Source organism: Chlamydotis macqueenii, chromosome 5, assembly GCF_036417535.1.
Source record: "Chlamydotis macqueenii isolate bChlMac1 chromosome 5, bChlMac1.mat, whole genome shotgun sequence".
Classification (NCBI taxonomy): Eukaryota; Metazoa; Chordata; class Aves; order Otidiformes; family Otididae; genus Chlamydotis; species Chlamydotis macqueenii.
In genome coordinates, this window is record NC_141560.1 from 37,105,380 (window position 1) to 37,125,185 (window position 19,806).

The following is a 19,806-nucleotide window of genomic DNA, read 5'->3' on the forward strand; positions in this document are numbered from 1 at the left end:
GGGGGGCGCTCTAGCAAAGGGCGGCCTTCTGTCTCGACGTTGAGACTCTATGGTCCCGGGGGCGTGGGGCTGGCCTATCGCGTGCGGAGGAGCGGGAGCCGGGCGGGCGGGCTGGCGCTTGCGCAGTGGGGAAGCGGTGGCTGGGCGCACGCTGAGGCGAGAGCGGGGCCAGCGCGAGACTCCGGGCCGCGAGCGCAGAGCGGGACCCCCTCGGCCTTGCCAGGTAGCGGCTGCGGCCCCCCTCACCCCCCCCTCCCCCCCCCCTCCCCTCCCCTGCCGCCGCCTCGAGCCGGGCCGCCGCGGGCCCGCGGTGTCCGGAGGGGACTCGGCGCGGCGGAGGGCTGGGCCCGGGCCCTTGGGCCCAGGCGGGGCGGGAGAGACGGGCGCGGCACCTCCGAGCTCTCCACGCTGCGGGGCTGCGCTCCCCGGGGAGCCGGGCAGCCTCTCGCCCTCACTGCGCCGGAGATGGGCCGTCCTGGCCCGGCAGCGGCTGTCAGCCGCCCTGAGGACCGCTTCCTTTCTCTGGTGCTGTTGCTCTCGTTGGGCGCTGCCGGTGCCAGCGGCGCTCCAGCGGCCGCAGGAATCGCTGGTCAGAAGTGACTCCGCTGTCGCCGGTTTCCGCAGAGACTTCTGCGGCCGTGGGAACTTAAACCTTTGCTGAGGCGTTTCTAACGCCTTGGGAAGATAACTTCGGGTATTGGTGTAATGGGCACTGTGTTGCTTCTCAGGGGCTTCCTACAGAAGCCCAGAATAAAAAGCTTGTGTCCGTGGAGTCAGGAGTAAAATAATCTGTGGGCAGAGCAGCGTTTGTCCGTTCTTTCTTGCTGTGGTTGGAGTTTGTTGCTTTTTGATATATCTTTATTATGTATCTTGTAAGTAGACATGTGGAATTGATCTGAACTGCATTAACTGGACTAGAAAAGTGAACTGTAAAGTTTCTCTTTTTAATCTTGAAGTTCTTTGTTCAGCGTCAATTCATATGAAGTTACAGAAACCTTTAGAGGAGCGTTTTTAAAATCTATTACTAGTCTGTGTTTCCCCTTTCTGAAAGCTAGGAATGGAAATAAGGGTGGGCACAGTCTTCTGAATCGTATGGCCAGTGCTTGGCATTACCATCTTTCTCTCTTTTTAAATTCTTATATAGCTAGAAAGCATTAGTGCTGCTATAAAGATTAAGAGCAAAACTTCAGTGTGGTGATTACGATGCCTTCTGGAGTGATGCATTTGACTCAGCATCTTAGGCTCCTACTTCTGTAGGAAGCTTCTAGGCATAGACAAAAGGAATTTAATTTGGTGAGTGATGAGTATGTGGATTCATCATCAGGAAAATGAAGCCGTTTAAGCATTCCTTTTTGTCACTGCATTATTACAAAGTGTTAATTTTGTACTTTTTTGAATGTCTAATGAAAGAATCCCCTTTTGGTTTTCAGGGGTTTTTTTGTTGTTTGTTTTTTTTTTTTTTTCCTCCTGAGTAGCAATACATTGAGGCATGTTTTTTTTTTTTTTTTTCTTTTCTTTTAGTGTTTCATTAACATCAGGCTAGTTTGTTCTTCTGTTCTGATTATTGCTTTTGCTTTCTTTGCTGACAGGTGGCCTCTGAAGCAGGTCTTACAGGTTTATTTCAAACATCTTATGCTGAGTTTAGAAAGTAATTTTCTGGAGTGTAGAGTCTGCTCTTTCTCAGTACTACAGAAACTTCACTCTACCTGTTACTTTCTCAACCTCTTACACGCTGTCTTATTATGTGCATGCAAATACCTTTGTGACCACTGCAGGCTGCTTCTTTCCTGTGTCCTCCTCTTGTTCAAAGTCTTGTTTTAAAATTTTACACAGCCTTATGAGTTTAGGTGAGTGCAGGGTATGCAGTGCTCCCTTTCCACCCCTTGAAGTCTCTCTGCTACAGTGTGCTGTGGATAGGTAGTATAACAGTTGAAGTGGATAATAAAGTCTGGGTAGCAAGCTTTTTCTACTATAATGCAAAAAAAAAAAAAAGCAGCATGTTAGTAAATGGTTGTGGTAATACTAAAACACTAGTTAATTTATTGTTTAATTTCTATGTATGAACTGTACAAGCCTCATCCTAATGTGTATTTTTTTCTACCAGTGTTCCTCTCTATCCTTACCAGTCCTTGCTGGTTTTTTTCACCCTGTTTGTAGGAGAAGGCAGTGATGTACTGTGAAATAAAGTCTTTGTTTCTGAAATAAAATCTTTGTTTCTTTCTGCTCAAATTCCAGAATGCCAGGACTAAGCTGTAGATTCTACCAGCATAAGTTTCCAGAGGTGGAAGATGTAGTGATGGTCAACGTTCGGTCGATTGCTGAAATGGGAGCCTATGTCAGCCTGCTGGAGTACAACAACATTGAAGGCATGATCCTTCTCAGTGAGCTGTCCAGAAGACGTATTCGCTCCATAAACAAACTCATCCGCATCGGGAGGAATGAATGTGTCGTGGTCATAAGAGTTGACAAAGAGAAAGGTATTTGGGGATATTGTGGGCTCTATCAAGACTGAATTCAGACTAAAATGGAGATAAACTAGGCAACTTAATATTCGTTGGTTTTGCCAGGGGTTATTTTTTTTAAGGCGTTTAAGCAAAACAGACCATTATCGTGCCATCTGGTATTTATGATCATTCTTCCATTCCTCTCTGTCCTTTGGGAATCAAGTTAGTGAAGGTCAATCACATCAGCAGAGATTTGCTTAAGTGGGTCCTCACCAGTTCAATATTTGGTCAACAAACCATAGTGAAGTGGGATTTTCTTTTGATATCTATTTCCTAAGTCTTAACTGAAGAGAAGTCTTGAACCTTGGCTATAGAATAGATGGTATCCATGTAGTTATTGTACCACATTAATTCTGTAGCTTACGAGTTGAGATTGTACAGGCAACTTTGTCTTTTCTTGTATTCTGAACATTTGAATCTTTTACTCTAAAGTTTTTTTAATATCTTTTCTTTTTAGAACATGTCAGATTTTGATAATACTTTTCTATGCAATCTGTAAAATCTATTTCAAAGTATAAAGAAATAATAAAAATAAACACTGAGCACATCTCTTGGAAACCTGAGTGTTAATATGATGTTTTTCGAGTAATGTGCTTTTCTAGAATACTTCTGAAACTGCAGTTAACTCTGAGATTAAGTAATGAGTGAGAGGATAAGAGAAAGCAGAGAGAAAAGAAGGACAAGAAGAAAGTTATTTCAGATAGATCTGAAGTGAAATAAGTTTCCCAGTATCTCTAATGAAAGAACACTTCCTCTTACAATTTAATTTCTTTCTCATATTAACAGAGAAACACGTGTGGAATTCACATAGTGGTCTTTTATTGAATCTTTTGGGGAACGTGTAGTTTGTGAGAAGTACGTGGAGGCCTTTTCAAATTTACTGAGAAATGGTTTAAAATAATTTTTTTCACAGACAGTTCTTCCAAAAGGGTATTCAAGTCAGAATTCGTGGCCAGGCCTCCTTTATTAGGAAACTGTTCTGACCTAAACTGATTGAGTGCCAATCTCGAACGAAATTGAGTTGAGCACTACAAAAATCATCAAACTTGCTTTTTTGTGTGCTGGTATGGTTTTGGTGAAAACTGTGTACAGCAACATAAAAATGGATCACTGCTGAAATATTATTAAAATTTCTTCTAAGCTTGCAGAGAAAATATTAAGGCAGTAATTTTAAAGAACACTGTAGAGAAGATTTGCTATTGTAAGTATTTACAGTTAAAAGATTAATGTAATATCCTAATTTGAATTGTTGATCAAATTCATTAAGGTTTGGTTTTGTTCCTTTTGTAGCAACATACAAAGATAGTGTAGGCAAGGGGCAAATCCTGAACCAGAGTGTTTCTTCGTTACTTTCTTTTGAAGCAGTTAGACTTAGTTTGCTCTATGCCTGACACTTGCAAAATGGTTTTACCCAATAGGTTATATTGACTTGTCAAAAAGAAGAGTTTCTCCAGAGGAGGCCATCAAATGTGAAGACAAATTCACAAAATCGAAGACTGTAAGTTGCTTTGCTATATTCAGGCACTGTGTATTACTAGCTTCTTTCCTGAGCAACCATAAGATAATATGAAAATAAAGTATTGTTCTCATTTATTAGGCATGCTCTGATTCTCATTTACTCATGCAAATATAGGTAACCAGTTCATCTGTCCATGAGTGCTCTCGTAAGCTGCTTCTTAATTAATGGTTAGATCAAGTAAGGTGTCAGTTGAAAATTTGTGATGCAAAGGGTATACATAAATGATCAGAAATCCAAAGGTGTGTGCTAGTTCAGCACACTCTGGACAAGTTTTATTGAAAAGACATGCAGGTAGTTTAAGGCATTGACTCCCACCCTTACTACCGTGTGGTCTTCCGCTTCTGAGTAGGCGACTTATCATTAAATATTACTTTTCATTCTAAATGTTTGTTTGGTTTTGGTATTTGTTTTGATATTTTTTTTTAACACACCTTTTGTGTTCAAGGTTTACAGCATCCTTCGCCATGTTGCTGAAGTCTTGGAGTACACTAAAGATGAGCAGCTCGAGAGTCTGTTCCAGAGAACTGCCTGGGTATTTGATGACAAGTACAAAAGACCAGGATATGGTGCTTATGATGCATTCAAGCATGCAGTCTCGTAAGAACACCTCTTCTGTTTCTAGGGGTTTATTTCATAATTGCAGAGAAGCGTTTCCTGGAATAGATCCATCGTAATGTTCTTTGGGTTGGGTTTGGTGTTGTTTTCTTTTTTTCAGTCAGTGTGTAGATTGAACTGGTCAAGTAAACCCAGTATATTTTGACATCAGTTTTGCAGTTGCTTATTGTAGGTTTCTCTGTCTTATTGCTTTCTTCAAGTTCACAGTGCTCTTGAAAAGAAGCCTCAGAGTGGACTTGTTTTTATCCATCTTTGAGTCTGCAATTATGCGTGTGCCAGGTTTTTAAAGCACTAATTGAATTTGATGTGGAGAAATAGTGAGGCATTGGTGAATGATATGTTTTAAGTATAAAAGAAACATGTGATTACAAACACCAGAGAGTTTTCTATTGCTACAGATGAGCTTGTGACATTTCTAACAGAAGAAGCAGTACTGATCTTGGTCAGTCTGTCTGTCAGAATTTGCCTATTCTTAGTCTCAAGCAGATGTTACAAAAAAATGTAACTCTGTGTCTGAAGATATTTCTGCTCACAGCTGATTGTCCCTCTTCTACTGCACAGGCAGAGTTTTTTCTTTTTTAAATGCAACAAGCTGGGTTGTTACTTCTCTGTACTTCCAAACTTAAAGAATGGGAATAGGATCAGGAAGTTAGAAATGGAATTATGAACAGAAAGAGATGGAAATTCTGTTGCTAAGGGAATATGCACTGAGATAGATTGCTCTTAATTTTTTATGAAATCTGATATTTTCATTTACTTTCAGAATTAACCTACTTGGTTTCCCTCTAAAGATTCTATTTTGAATTGGCAATCCAAAAACAGATTTCTCAAACATTTCCAGTTTTACTCTTGCATAGCACATGAACTTATGAGTGATGAACTTGAACACTAGATGGCAGTAATAAAATTTTAGAAATTGTGTTGACTTTAAGAAGCAGAGCATGTGGTAGCATTTTGATTAGTTTAAAACTATCCCTGTGTTTTTGGGGAAGAGTGAACTTATATCTTCATTTAGATTTAATGTGTTTGGTTTCATAGAATAATAATTATTTTCTCATGATAGCAAATTTACTGGTAAAAGGCAAATCTGGACACATTACTGTAGAAAGAATTCCAAATCATTCTGTAATTGATAAATACTTAGGTAGAAGTCTGAACAAAAAACTGTAGTTAACACTGCCTGTTTAAGCTTCTCTTAAACTTGGAAAAATTTCTGAACACACATCCTGTTTGTTGTTCATCTTGTTTGTTGCGGTTCAGGTTGGAGCACAAACTTCTGAAGCTGTTCTCAAGACATGTTTCCATCAGTAACACCTTAAGATTTCTGACAATGGACTGCATTTTTTATTTGTTTCCGTTGTGCTCCTGCATAAAGCTATACTGATTGAGCAGAAAAATGTGGATATTGGTGCCTTCCTATGCTTACTGAAGTGGTTGTTGGAAGCTTAGTGTGCCTCTTAAGAATTTGACTTGCTATTTATTTCATAGTACTGAGGATTAGTGTTTTGGCATTTCACACAGCAGGATGCCTGTGGCAAAATTGTCCAGTATATTTACCCTCTGATCAGTAAAAATTAAACATCCAGGACCTATTTGTTGAAGGCTTACCAAGTGCTCATTAAAGTAGCTCGAAGATTTAACAGAATAGATTGTAAATGAAGAAGCAGAATTTGCATGTCCAGTAAATCAGTTCTGCCATATAGGTTCATATTTTTGAAGTGTAAAAACCTGTCATATTTCTGGATTCTGTTTGCTTATGTTTGGCTCTTCTACTGTCTGTACTCAGTATATAAAATCATGAAAGATTACGTTTTATTAGCAGTAGAGACCAATCTCCAGTATTGCCTCTGGTTTTTGGACCATTTTAGTTCATGTTTCCCTGCTGGTAGTACTGTAGGTGATCTCGTACTGCTTTTCAGAGAACTGCAACTCCTGTCTCTGAAGAGCAGGAACAATTTTTGTGAGGAACTTTTTGTTGTGGTTTCTGTTTCACATATATTTTGGATAAAACTAATGCAACAATAAAGAGAATTGACACCACTTATTCAAACAAGAGCTGCTAATAATGGATAAGCAGCAGAGGAATTTGCCTTTTTGATCTCTGGATTTTAAACTTTTAGCTTAAGATCTAAAAAACCTTAATTCTTTCTTTAGCTAAGAATGTAGCCAGCAGATAAGTATCTGTCTGTGATCCAGTCACTGTTAAAAAGGAGTACAGAATAACATGGAAGGAGTATAGGTTACTCTGTAGAATGACAAAAATATTGTGTTTTAATAAAATGCTATAATAGTTCAAAAACCTTAGAGTCATCATGGATTCTCTTCTCAGGTGATATGAGTTTATCTTCACATTGGAGGGAACGTAAATACCAAGCAGCTAGATATTTTTCTCACTAGGTGTATCACGTACAAATGGAGCTGGACAGAAATCATTCCTTTTCTTAAAAAAGTAAAAATAAAAAATAATAATTCAGATATTTTACTCCAAGAACAGGTTGAGTAAACTACTTTTCTGATTTGTTGTTAAATGTTCCCAATAGAAAATATTTTTTAAATAGATGTATGTATTTTCTTCCAGTGTTTCAATGGAGTCTTAAGAAGTTTCCCTGTTTTCATTGCCTAGTAGATCTCTATGATTATGCATAATAATATTGAAATAGTGTCATATTCCACTTCAGAATAACTTCTGTAACATTGCTTTCCTTGACTCAGAGACCCTGCGATCCTGGATAGCCTTGATCTGACAGAGGAAGAGAGACGTGTATTGATTGACAATATTAACAGACGTCTAACACCACAAGCAGTCAAAATCCGAGCTGGTGAGTCTTTTACAGATGTTCATTGAACAACTGTTAACGCTTAAGTCATGTTAGCATATCTTGTTACAAACTATAAACTCAGTTAAAACTAGTGTTGCTGGTGCTGATATTTGGGAGGAACTGTTCTTCCAGAATTAAGACCCCTTAATCAGTGATTGCTTGCAAAATCCCTATATGAGTTCTATCTTGAAGCCCATGGTGGTTTGGCTTTTATTTTTCTCCCTGAACTGCACATTCCTTGGGATGCAAAACACTTGACCTGATATATAATACAGTCTATCATATTGCATTGGCACACAATGAATTTAAATATTTTACAGTTATTACTGCATCCACAATATTCTTTTTCATTACTCAAAACATTAAATTCTTTGGTTCCCTAACAGGATGATTGATCTCTGTCAGCATGGCTGGGGCGTATGTCTTAACCACTTGTCAATGAACATGTGAAAACAGTTCCGACTTTGCCCTGGCTGTATTTCTAATTGGTTGATTGCAAACCATTCAGCAGGATATATTAGCTTAAGCCTTGCATGTCTCTAATGTATTCATAAAGTGTACGAACTCGTTTGTCTCTTATTGGCTCAGCGCAGGCAGAAAAAGCACATGACCACACTACTTAAGAAGGGACACTTTAAAACTGTAAATCTGGTTGTACAGCTAACCAAACAGCCTATGAGCATGCTGGCCATTAAACAGATAGTCAGTGTAGCAGAGTCACAATTTTTTAACAAGACTGAGAAATTGCCTCTGTTCTGCAAGTATATATTGAAGAGCAGTAGCACTGGTTGATTACTGTGGAGGGAAGAAATGATGAGCCGTATCCACATGACAGTGAAGTCAGGAAGAGAGCACAAAAAGTAAGATAATGAAAAATTCCCATACCTATTACTTTAAATCACCATAAGTTAACACTTCAAAAATGTAAGTAGGATTTGATTGCCATGAAGAATGAAATTGCTAACATAAATAGCACTTCACTAATTTTGAAAATAAAGTTACTTGGCAAGCATGTTCTCTTACTTCATCTTGCCTATTTTGTTCTGATGGTCTAAGTTGTTTTAATTTTGTCTTCAAAGCAAGCACAGAAACTTTCCATTGGCTTGTAGTCTCATCTTGAGACTGACTGGTGTACTCTTCTGTGAATTTGTTTGTGGTAGCTGAGAATTAGCAGGTTGTTGTCAGTCTCCTGGAAGTGATACTAACTTGTCTGTGTAGTTTAGTCTTGCACCATTGCTACATAAGTAAAGAAATCAGGGTATTACAGATACTACCAGCATTAGTCTATGCCTTAATTTCCCAAGATCTGCAAAAAGCTATTGCTAACTATAATTTTAACCATATGTTAATATAACTTAGCTTAAAAAAAATTATCATGTCTCCAAGTGAAATACATAATTATTCACATTGAATTTATTGTGTGAGAGGTGAGTGAATGTGGCTGTGTAATTTCATATCTTGGCTTTTCAAAGCACAATGTAAAATGTTGTACATCTAAAGAATTTATGAACGCTTTTACCTCAGCTTACAAGTCAAGAAAGTGAAATACTTCCCTCGGCTTTGGGAGCTACTGAGACTCTCATTGTGGATAAACATTGTTTTTTAAAAGACTTTATTAAAGCTGAACTTAAAAAGCTTTAAAGGTTCTACAGGTTTTGGTAACTTTGAATTTTTATTATTTGTATTTCTCTGTCTTAGATATTGAGGTGGCCTGTTATGGTTATGAAGGCATAGATGCAGTAAAAGAAGCTTTGAGAGCAGGCTTGAACTGTTCCACGGAGAACATGCCCATTAAAGTAAGTGTCTGTCTTAACACGGAAATCGAAAGCAGAGTTTTCTGATGCCCTCAGGTACCAGTAGTATACAATTGCAGTTGTCAAAATCGCGTAGCTGATGCTGGGCAGCCATGTACTTGCTTTCTGATTCTTCTCTAGCAGATCAGTAACACACTTCCTTTCAGCTCTGTGCTGACAGTTGTTCCTGTGACTGTGCTGTGGCTTTCCAAGTTCAAGAAGCTGTTGAATTTATTAAAGTCTAGTATTGACACCCTCTTGCACCTAACCAAGAGGGGGAAGAGTGTGCTTGGACAAAGACTTGCCAGGCTCGTCCGGAGGGCTTTAAACTAGTGTTGCTGGGGGAGGGGGAGCACAGTTCAGCCCACTGCGGTCAGCATGGCGCCAGTGCCAGCACCGAGGGTCCAGAAGCTGAGGAGGGATCACAGATAAGTGCAAATAAACCTAAACTGCAGTGCAATAGCACCCCTGTCGCTCCAGCCAGGAAGTCAGCTTTGTCAGGGGCCCAGCTGAAGTGTCTCTATGCCAACGCACGCAGCATGGGGAATAAACAGGAAGAGCTGGAGATGCTTGCACACGAGCAGGGCTACGACCTCATTGGCATCACAGAGACGTGGTGGGATGACACATACGACTGGAGCGTCAACATGGAGGGGTATAGGCTTTTTAGAAAAGACAGGAAGGGGAGACGAGGAGGGGGTGTCGCCCTCTACATCAGCAACTGGCTGGAGTGTGTGGAGCTCCGCCTGGGGATGGAGGAGGACCTGACAGAGAGCTTATGGGTCAAGATTAGAGGATGGGGACGGACAGGGGACGTCACGGTAGGGGTCTGTTACAGGCCGCCTGGCCAGGAGGATAGAGCAGACGAAGTGCTCTATAGGCAGATAGGAGCAGCCTCACAGTCACAGGCCCTGGTTCTCATGGGGGACTTCAGCCACCCTGACATCTGTTGGAGAGACAACACGGCAGGGCACAGGCAGTCCAGGAGGTTCCTGGAATGTGTGGATGACAACTTCCTCCTGCAGGCGATAGAGGAGCCAACAAGGAGGGGTGCCATGCTCGACCTTGTGCTCACCAACAGGGAGGGACTGGTGCGGGATGTGAAACTAAAGGACCGCCTTGGCTGCAGCGACCATGACATGGTGGAGTTCAAGATCCACGGGGCAGCAAGGAAACTACATGGCAAGCTCTCTGCCCTAGACTTCAGGAAGGCAGACTTCGGCCTCTTCAGGGACCTGATGGGCCAAGTGCCGTGGGAGGCGGCCCTGGAGGGAAGAGGGGCCCAGGAAAGTTGGTCCATATTCAAGGAGCACCTCCTCCAAGCTCAGCAGAAGTGCATCCTGATGAAAAACAAGTCGGGCAAAAAGGCCAGGAGGCCCGCGTGGATGAGCAAGGAGCTCCTGGACCAACTGAAAGTGAAAAAGGAAGCCTATAGAGGGTGGAAGTGGGGACAGGTAGCCTGGGAGGACTACAAAGAGGCTGCGCGAGTGGCCAGGGATAAGGTAAGGAAGGCCAAAGCCCTGGCAGAACTGAATCTGGCCAGGGATATAAAATGCAACAAGAAGAGCTTTTATAGGTACGTAGGGGACAAAAGAAAGTCCAGGGAAAATGTAGGCCCCCTCCAGCAGGGAACTGGTGTCCTGGTTACCCAGGACATGGAGAAGGCTGAGGTTCTCAATGACTTTTTTGCCTCTGTCTTCACCGACAAGAGTTCCTGTCCCACCGCCCAAGCTGTAGAAGGTGCAAGCAGGGACTGCGAGAATGAAGAACTGCCCATTGTACTCGAAGAGCAGGTTCGGGATCATCTGAGGAACCTGAAGGTGCACAAGTCCATGGGTCCTGATGAGATCCATCCGCGGGTCCTGAGGGAACTGGCGGATGAAGTTGCCAAGCCACTGGCCATCATATTTGAGAAGTCGTGGCGGTCTGGTGAGGTCCCCGATGACTGGAAGAGAGGGAACATAACCCCAATTTTTAAAAAGGGGAATAAGGAGGACCGGGGCAACTACAGGCCGGTCAGCCTCACCTCTGTGCCTGGCAAGGTCATGGAGCAGATTCTCCTGGAAACCATGCTAAGGCACATGGAGAGCAAGGAGGTGGTTGGTGACAGCCAACATGGCTTCACCAAGGGCAGATCGTGCCTGACCAATTTGGTGGCCTTCTGTGACGGGGTGACAGCATCGGTGGACAAGGGACGAGCAACAGATATCATCTACCTGGACTTGTGCAAAGCTTTTGACACTGTCCCGCACGACACCCTTCTCTCTAAACTAGAGAGACATGGGTTTGATGGACGGACCACTCGGTGGATAAGGAGTTGGCTGGATGGCCCCACTCAGAGAGTGGTGGTCAACAGCTCAATGTCCAAGTGGAGACTGGTGACGAGTGGTGTCCCTCAGGGGTCCGTGCTGGGCCCGGCCCTGTTCAACATCTTTGTCGGTGACATGGACAGTGGGATAGAGTGCACCTGCACTCAACAAGTTCGCCGATGACACCAAGTTGTGTGGTGCCGTCGACACGCTGGAAGGGAGGGATGTCATCCAGAGGGACCTTGACAGGCTGGAGAGGTGGGCCCGTGCCAACCTCATGAAGTTCAACCAGGCCTGCACCTGGGTCATGGCAATCCCAGGCACAAATACAGGCTGGGCGGGGAATGGATTGAGAGCAGCCCTGAGGAGAAGGACTTGGGAGTGCTGGTGGATGAGAAGCTCAACATGAGCAGGCAATGCGCCCTTGTGGCCCAGAAGGCCAACCGCATCCTGGGCTGCATCAAGAGAAGCGTGGCCAGCAGGTCGAGGGAGGTGATTCTCCCGCTCTACTCTGCCCTGGTGAGACCCCACCTGGAGTACTGTGTCCAGTTCTGGAGCCCCCAACACAAGAAGGACATGGACCAGTTGGAGAAGGTCCAGAGCAGGGCCACAAAGATGATCAGAGGGCTGGAGCACCTCTCTTATGAGGACAGGCTGAGAGAGTTGGGGCTGTTCAGCCTGGAGAAGAGGAGGCTCCGAGGAGACCTGATAGCGGTCTTCCAGTACCTCAAGGGGGCCTACAAGAAAGATGGGGAAAGGCTGTTTAGTAGGGCCTGTTGCAATAGGACCGAGAGGTAATCGTTTTAAAATAGAGGGGGGTAGATTTAGATTAGAAATTAGGAAAAAATTTTTTACGATGCGAGTTATAGAACACTGGAACAGGTTGCCCAGAAAGGTGGTGGAGGCCCCGTCTCTGGAAACGTTTAAGGCCAGGCTGGATGAGGCTCTGAGCAACCTGACCTAGTCAGGGATGTCCCTGCTCCTTGCAGGGGGGTTGGACTAGATGACCTTTGAAGGTCCCTTCCAACCCAAACCATTCTATGATTCTACATACATACTACTCCTTTATGTAGTCTTAGGTAGGGAGCAACAAATTTTATTTTTGGATAGAAGATTATAAGATTATTAATAACATATATATTATTATAAGAAAAAGAATGTTTGGTCCACATATATTTGAGTGTTGGTAGAATGACTGCTATACCCAGGCCTAGTTTTTCTTCCCCAACATTTAGGATACTGAGTGCATTATTGAATAAGTGTTTTCAAAAAACTTGAAAGTACTTCCTTCTTAGAAAATGATTTCTTATAATCATTTCCTGTAACAAAAGGAAAAGTTCACTTATCCAGTCATCTTAAACAAAACAAAAAACAAACCAAACGAACAACCAAACCAACAACAACAAAAACCAACCAAAATCAACCCACAACAACAAAAAAAAAAAACAACAACGTACTGGTTGTCAGTCTTCTAATTGTTTGAAAAACTTTGTTAGGCTGTTCTACTGATCTGCAAAGTGGATATTCTCTCCACTTAACAAGATTTGTCTAAATAAACATACTGTGTAGAAATAACTGATGTTGATGTTGGAAATCAGACAGAATGTGCACTTTCTTGTGTGCTGTTTCCATCAAAGTTGTTTATACTTCTAGAAAGGGTTTTTCTAATGGGAAAATGTTTCTTGTACATTCAGAACAGCATTGGTCACTTTGCTTCTGAGCTTTTTCCTTCTGTTTTTGTTGCTGAGTTTACTCTTTTCTTTTTTTTTCCCCACCAATTTCTACAATGTGCTAGATTAATCTGATAGCTCCTCCTCGTTACGTGATGACTACTACAACACTGGAGAGAACTGAAGGACTGTCTGTTCTAAATCAAGCCATGGCTGTAATTAAAGAAAAAATTGAGGAGAAGAGAGGAGTCTTTAATGTGCAGATGGAGGTAAGAACACATTACATTCTACAACAGAATTTTTTTTCCTTGCAGCATTTTTGAAGTAGAGCAAGATCCGTAGTGCTAGGAGATATTTTAGCAAACAGGTATTAAGAAACTGAAGAAAACTCTAAACTTCTGTGTTCCTTAAACAAATAGCCAAAAAATCTAATTTTCCTGGTTTTTATTATGTGACCTCAGGATGTATTTTATCTCTTGCTCTTTATGTAGAATCAGAACCTACAAATATATATGATACATATAATGTCGTGTATTCTTTGTTTCATCATATGTATGGTAATGACAGTTTACCATGTGTTCTGTTTTGATTTTTTGCAGCCTAAGGTGGTTACTGACACAGATGAGACTGAGCTTGCAAGGCAATTGGAAAGACTGGAGAGGGAAAATGCTGAAGTGGATGGGGATGATGATGCTGAGGAAATGGAAGCCAAAACTGAAGACTAAATATTCTGGGATATTTAGAAGAGACAGACCATATGAAAAACTAGAGACCCCATTGCAAATACTCTGGACTAATTGTTTCCAGTATTGAAAACTTCAAATGCAAATACTTGAAGTGGTTTTCCTGTTTTAGAAAGACCAATATGTGAAAGGCTCTTCTAAGCAACATTTGGTGCAGCAGCTTAGACAAATTGAATCCTTTGAAGGGAAGCTGCCCAGTCAAATTCCAGACACAGATGTGACCATAGGGAGGTTGCAGCCCCATGCTTACACTTTCATACATAACAATTCCTAATTGGGCATTACAGCTCAGTGCACCTGTTAATGATCTTTCCTGGAAGCACCAAAACCAAGCAAGGTGAACAGTTCTATACAGAATGTATTTGAACAAATAGTCAATAAATTTCTGGGCTATGTAACTCCCAAGATTTTTCTCTCTCTTGTCAGTTGACCTAGAGTGGTATGAATATAAAACCTGGAAGGGTATGATCAGTGGGTGACTCCCCTTTTAACATTGAAAGGGCTTTCTTTTGTTTGCTTTAAATCAAGCTAGGAATGAGTGGAACAAAATGTTCTTGCAAGTTTGTTGATACCGACTTGTTTAAAAGAGCATTTCCTTTGTTTTTTGTCTGTGTTTAGAGACAGAGGACTTCAAAGCTTTCAACAGAGCTTGTTACCATTCCAATAAACATAGCTGATAAATGAAAAATAACATATAGTTGCAATTTGCTCTTATAGGTGAATATAGCAGGAGCTTTAATGAACTTACTGATACTTCAAAATAGACAGTGCTGTGTTTTCTGAGCTCACTGCTGCATGACCTTCAATTCTGTGTACCCTAAATCTAGTTTACACTGAGCTGAGCTGTTCACTCTGGAAACAACCTGTTTATCTTCTCTGAAGAAGAGAAACAAGATGTGCTTTCTGTGTTGGAGTATAAAAAAAAAAAAAAATCCTATTTGCCTTGTCTGTGGGAATTGGGGAGGTAGGAGTTGCTTTTTTTTTTTTAAGTAACCTTTACAAATTGCTAAATGTTTTAAACATATTTATGTATTTTTTCATTGTCATGCCCCATATTGCCCCATCTCCTTTTTCTTACCATTTTGTGCTACTGGAGGAAAAATTTTGGAAAAATGTGGCTTTGAGCTCACCTAGGAATTCTTAATCTTGCCACAATACAAACAATGTAATTGCTACTTGGTGTTGTCACAAAAGGCACTTAAGAAGGCTGTACCTATTTCAATCCATGCTTGATTATCAGAGAAGTTCACGTGTACCTGACCTTTACTATGCAAAGCCAAAAAAGTTAAGTAACATCTAGTCTTTGCAGAATGTTGGAAAATACTTGAATGTGTCATCACAAAATGAAGAAACAATTTTTTTTAATGATTATTTTCTGTTTTTAGAAGCTGCCTTGCTATGGCTTGAAGTTGTGACAATGTCAGTTTCCTCTTTGAACAACTCTTCCAACTTTGCCCATTCTCTAAAATAATGATTTGACTTCCATTAAACACAATAGGTGGGTACTCAGACAAAAGAACAAAGTGTTTAAAAGCTAAAAGGTCACCATGTGATCTGTATGCCAAATTAATGCTGTTAGGCAAAGTACTGAAAAATGAGCTACACGCTTTCCCTGGAGTACTGTCGGGGGGTTACAATTTGTGTGATCTGTAAGAACTGTTTTGGCATGTTAACAGGTGAGCATCCTTGCTGCCAGTAACTTGGGCAAAAGTTCGCTAAACTTGTTCAGTAGCTACGGGAGCTTTTCTAATTAGAGCCTCAGTGTGCTGGTGTATACAATTCTGTGAACTTTGAGTGCCTGAAAAAAATTACCAGGATGGTGAGAATGATGACAAAGCAGCTCAAGATAGATGCATTTCAACCACTTGTTACCTTGGCAGATAAAATCAGGCTCTCCTGTTGCCTGAGCGAATTCTAAACAAGAAGCTTAAATAAAAGATACAAAACAACTTGGTGAATGTGTCTCGTGTTGCGGTAGCTGGAAGGAGGAGGTCTAAGCTGCTTTCGAGACCTGTTAGGTGTGTGTAAGGAGTGCTGAACCTGTGAAGCTCACACTGGGCCTCAGCTGTGCTGCATCAGTTGCTATAGCTGTGACTTAAGGATCTTCAGAAGTTGTTGAAATGATACCTTCTATCTCAACTGGTCTGTTTTGTATGCGTGGAACTGCATATCCTTACCAAGTGCTTAAAATAAGGACTATGGATTTTGTGTGAACATCTTTGAGTCGGTAAAGTGAGGAAGCGTATTCCTGCAGCTCATTAGCAGCTGTGCTGTTTAGTCACTTGTAATTGCAAGGCCAAAATCTCCGCTTGCACTCGTGTAGTCAACTGAAAGGAAAGATACAGGTATACCTGTGGAAAGGACTTGGCCTGATGTGTTAATTGTAAGGATCTCAGCTTGACTTTCCTATCTTCAATTGATTTTGTAAGACTGACAGTTTGGAAACAGTTTTACTTATAACATCTGATAAGGAGTCATTAAGACAAAAAAAAAGCCCTCAGAGGCACTGGCTCAGGTCAGGCACGCAGACCAGTAATGCACAGCCCAGTGTCCTGTTTCTGAGGAGGGGAAATAGTGGCTGCTAAAGAAGGGGTGCCCTGCTTTCTTCGGGTTGTTTTGGTTTGTCTGGTTTTTAATACAGTGATAATTCCTTGGTGTTTTCTCTCTGATTTCTGGCCCTCAGGGTTTTTTTAGATGCAGTGGAACTGGCATGTTGTTTTATAGCGGAATCTTCACTTTGGTATTCAATTTCTCACAGCTTTCTGTTCCAGAATCTAGACAATTAAACAACTGTTTTCAAACACTGCAGTCTTTCTATAGTTAATTTTAAAAATGCTCTTACATCAGAATACTTTTGAACACTTGTCATCTTTCACTTTTATCTAGAAATGTTTTATCATTTTTTATTTTGATGTGGTTTGTTTTCATCTTATTTCATCCCTAATCCACCAAAGGAACGAAATACACCAGAGGGCAAAGTCCTAGCTTCTAAAGAAGGTGCTTTGAAAAAGCTGAGTATATGTGACGCTGTTCACATGGTGATACACAACAGGCATTGCAGAGAAGGCGACAGAGGTTGTCATTTGGGCAGGGTCTCTTAATCAGCTCTCCACAGCTTCTTGAGGGACTGACCTGGAGGTACCAGCAGTGTCTGTAGGGTCAGCTAGCTGAAATAGCACAGTCTGTGCTCAGAGCCAGCTTCTGCCCTTCCACCTGGAGTACTGCTCCAGCTCTGGAGCCCTCAGCACAGGAAAGACATGGACCAGTTGGAGCAGGTCCAGAGGAGGGCCACAAAAATTATCAGAGGGCTGTAGCTCCTCTCCTGTGAAGAAAGGCTGAGAGAGTTGGGGTTCTTCAACCTGGAGAAGAGAAGGCTTAGGGCAGACCTTATTGTACTCTTTCAGTACTTTAAGGGGGCCTATAAGAAAGATGGGGAGAAACTTTTTAGCAGACCCTGTAGCGATCGGACAAGGGGTAATGGATTTAAAATAAAAGAGTATGGAGTTAGACTAGATATAAGGGAGGAATTTTTTTGCAATGAGTGTGGTGGAATACTGGAACAGGTTTCCCAGAGAGGTGGTGGATGCCCCATCCCTGGAAGTATTTAAGGCCAGGTTGAACGGGGCTCTGAGCAACCCAATCTGTTTGGAGATGCCCCTGCTCCTTGCCAGGGGGGTTGGACTAGATGGCCTTTAAAGGTCCTTTCCAACCCTAACCATTCTATGACTCTGTAATTCCCTTCAACCCTGAGTAACCTGCTGTGGTCCTGAAGCCTGCAGCTGGCTCTTCCTGGCCATCCCAGTGCAAATTCGGTAGCATATGAAGCATTTTGGGATCACTTTGAATGGAAGAAAATGTCAAGCATTCAGCTGTGCTTTTTTGTTAAAATACTACACTGACCTGTGAAAAACACTAAAATGGATCTGTGGAAACAGTCGTCCCTTCAGGGAGTTTGAAGTCCCACAGAAGACTTGATATAGAGCTCCCTAGGTTTATACGGATCGAAGCATGTCCTTTTCTGCTGGGACACTTCAGTGCCAGAACTTGCTTTCCCAGTACAGACATGAATACGGCAGCCCAGATCTACTGACTCATTTTACACTGTATGACACTTTTTCCACAAAGCCGTCTGCGAGATCTGTATTTACTCAGCCTTAGGGAGCGATACAGGGGCAGTGTGTCAGACTTGATTAACTACAGAATGAGACAGGGGGAAAGAGGGGTGCGTATGACAAATATCTGAAGGTATTGAAGAAATACTTTGAAGTGTTGAAGAAGGTGAAGACTCTAGATTCTAAAAAGTAGTTGATACAAAACCTGTTGCTTAATGACCAGCTACACCAACATTTGTTTCACCATTCACTGGCAGTTTGACAATAAAATTCTTTGTTGCTAGTGGTAATTTTGCAAAGATCCATCTGCAGGGTTGTGGGTGGTCTACATGCTGGGGAAAAAGAGCTTGCTCAGATCTTCAGCGAGGGCTGGTTATGGTGCAATTCTGAGATCACTGTCTGAGCGAGAGCCCCCTGCAAGCTTCTACCTGTCCTCAGTAGCATGGAATTATCTCACCCACCTTGTTATAAATTGCCTGCAGTAACAAGCTGAATGATGTGAAGTCAAACCTCAAATACCAAACAGTAGAACACTGTATTCTCGGAGCTGGTTATATAAAGAGTGCATGTCCAGGAAAAGCATGCGGCAGTAATGTCTCTTGTGTACCTACACCCAACTTTTCTTCTTTTTTCTCAAGTTTATTTCTAATGTACAGAATATTGTGAGCTGAAATTTATTTTCTTTATTTTTCTGCTGACTGCATAATTTTTTCCCCACGATTCTGCTTCTGAGTACAACTTCTATTTATATATATATTTATGTAGGTACACAGAGACAGAGTTTATTTTTTAAATTAAAAGAAATACATTCAGTTCATTTCTGCTTAAAGGCCACAATAATATAAAAAAAAAAATACAAAAAATTCCACTGATATCTTTGAAAATGCTACGTACCTACAGAAAAAAAATACTCTTCTAGATGTTCTGCTCAACTTGCAGTACTCACTTTAGGTGGACTGAAGAGCAGACACAACTGGGATATGACTTACGCTGCCAGTTGCCTCATGGCTGCCTGCCTCTTCCAAAGCGTCAAAGGGAGTACAGCAGGAACCACGCAGGTAACTTCCATATGAGCGGGCTGCTATTGAAATCTCAGCCAGCATGCTTTCTTTTTATACAGCAACTGATTTTTCTAACTTCAAGTAGCATTCAGTCACTCATTGTATTTCTCATGATCTCTGCAGGACTGTTCTCTGGGTCATCTCCAGTACATTGTCAGGTTTGAATTCTCCAGTGCCTTGCTCTTCCTTGCTAAACGTTATAAAAATAGTATCAAGAAAAAAATACTATAAAGAAATTATGTTTGTTCCTTTTCCTCGGTACATGAAAGTGTGACCAGTAATCTGATCTGGTGTGCAAAGCCTGAGAGATACTTGAGTCACTTTGTCTTGTTGAACTCTGGACTCTCTTTTTACATAGCAACAAGGGCTTTTGTTTATTTGTTATAGTGCACGTTGTGTTTCTTATCGCAGCCCCTAGCTCTGCCCACATATATCAACTTACTTTTGATACAAGTCAGGGAATGCTAACAGCCCAGCAAAGGCTATTACTTCTCAACAGCAGCTCTGGCCAAAATACTAGTACTGGTGTATTTCATCAGGACAAAATTTGATAAATCTATCAATCAAATGAATGTGTTATGGCCAAAGTCTTAAAAAATGCAATAAACATCTAAGCCCCTATTCAGACCCAAAAAGGCACTCTGTTTCAGAGGTGTTTGGG

General features: G+C 41.6%; 1 protein-coding gene across 1 annotated transcript; it reads left to right on the plus strand.

Moving 5' to 3' along the window:
* Nucleotides 1-40: 40 nt before the first annotated feature.
* On the plus strand, nucleotides 41-16,776 carry EIF2S1 (eukaryotic translation initiation factor 2 subunit alpha). The gene is made up of 8 exons (XM_086749215.1): nucleotides 41-223; nucleotides 2,236-2,477; nucleotides 3,923-4,002; nucleotides 4,469-4,620; nucleotides 7,351-7,457; nucleotides 9,156-9,253; nucleotides 13,355-13,498; nucleotides 13,829-16,776. Exons 2-8 carry the CDS (start codon nucleotides 2,237-2,239, stop codon nucleotides 13,952-13,954), a joined length of 948 nt encoding a protein of 315 aa, XP_086605341.1. The 5' UTR covers nucleotides 41-223; nucleotide 2,236; the 3' UTR covers nucleotides 13,955-16,776.
* Nucleotides 16,777-19,806: the final 3,030 nt, after the last annotated feature.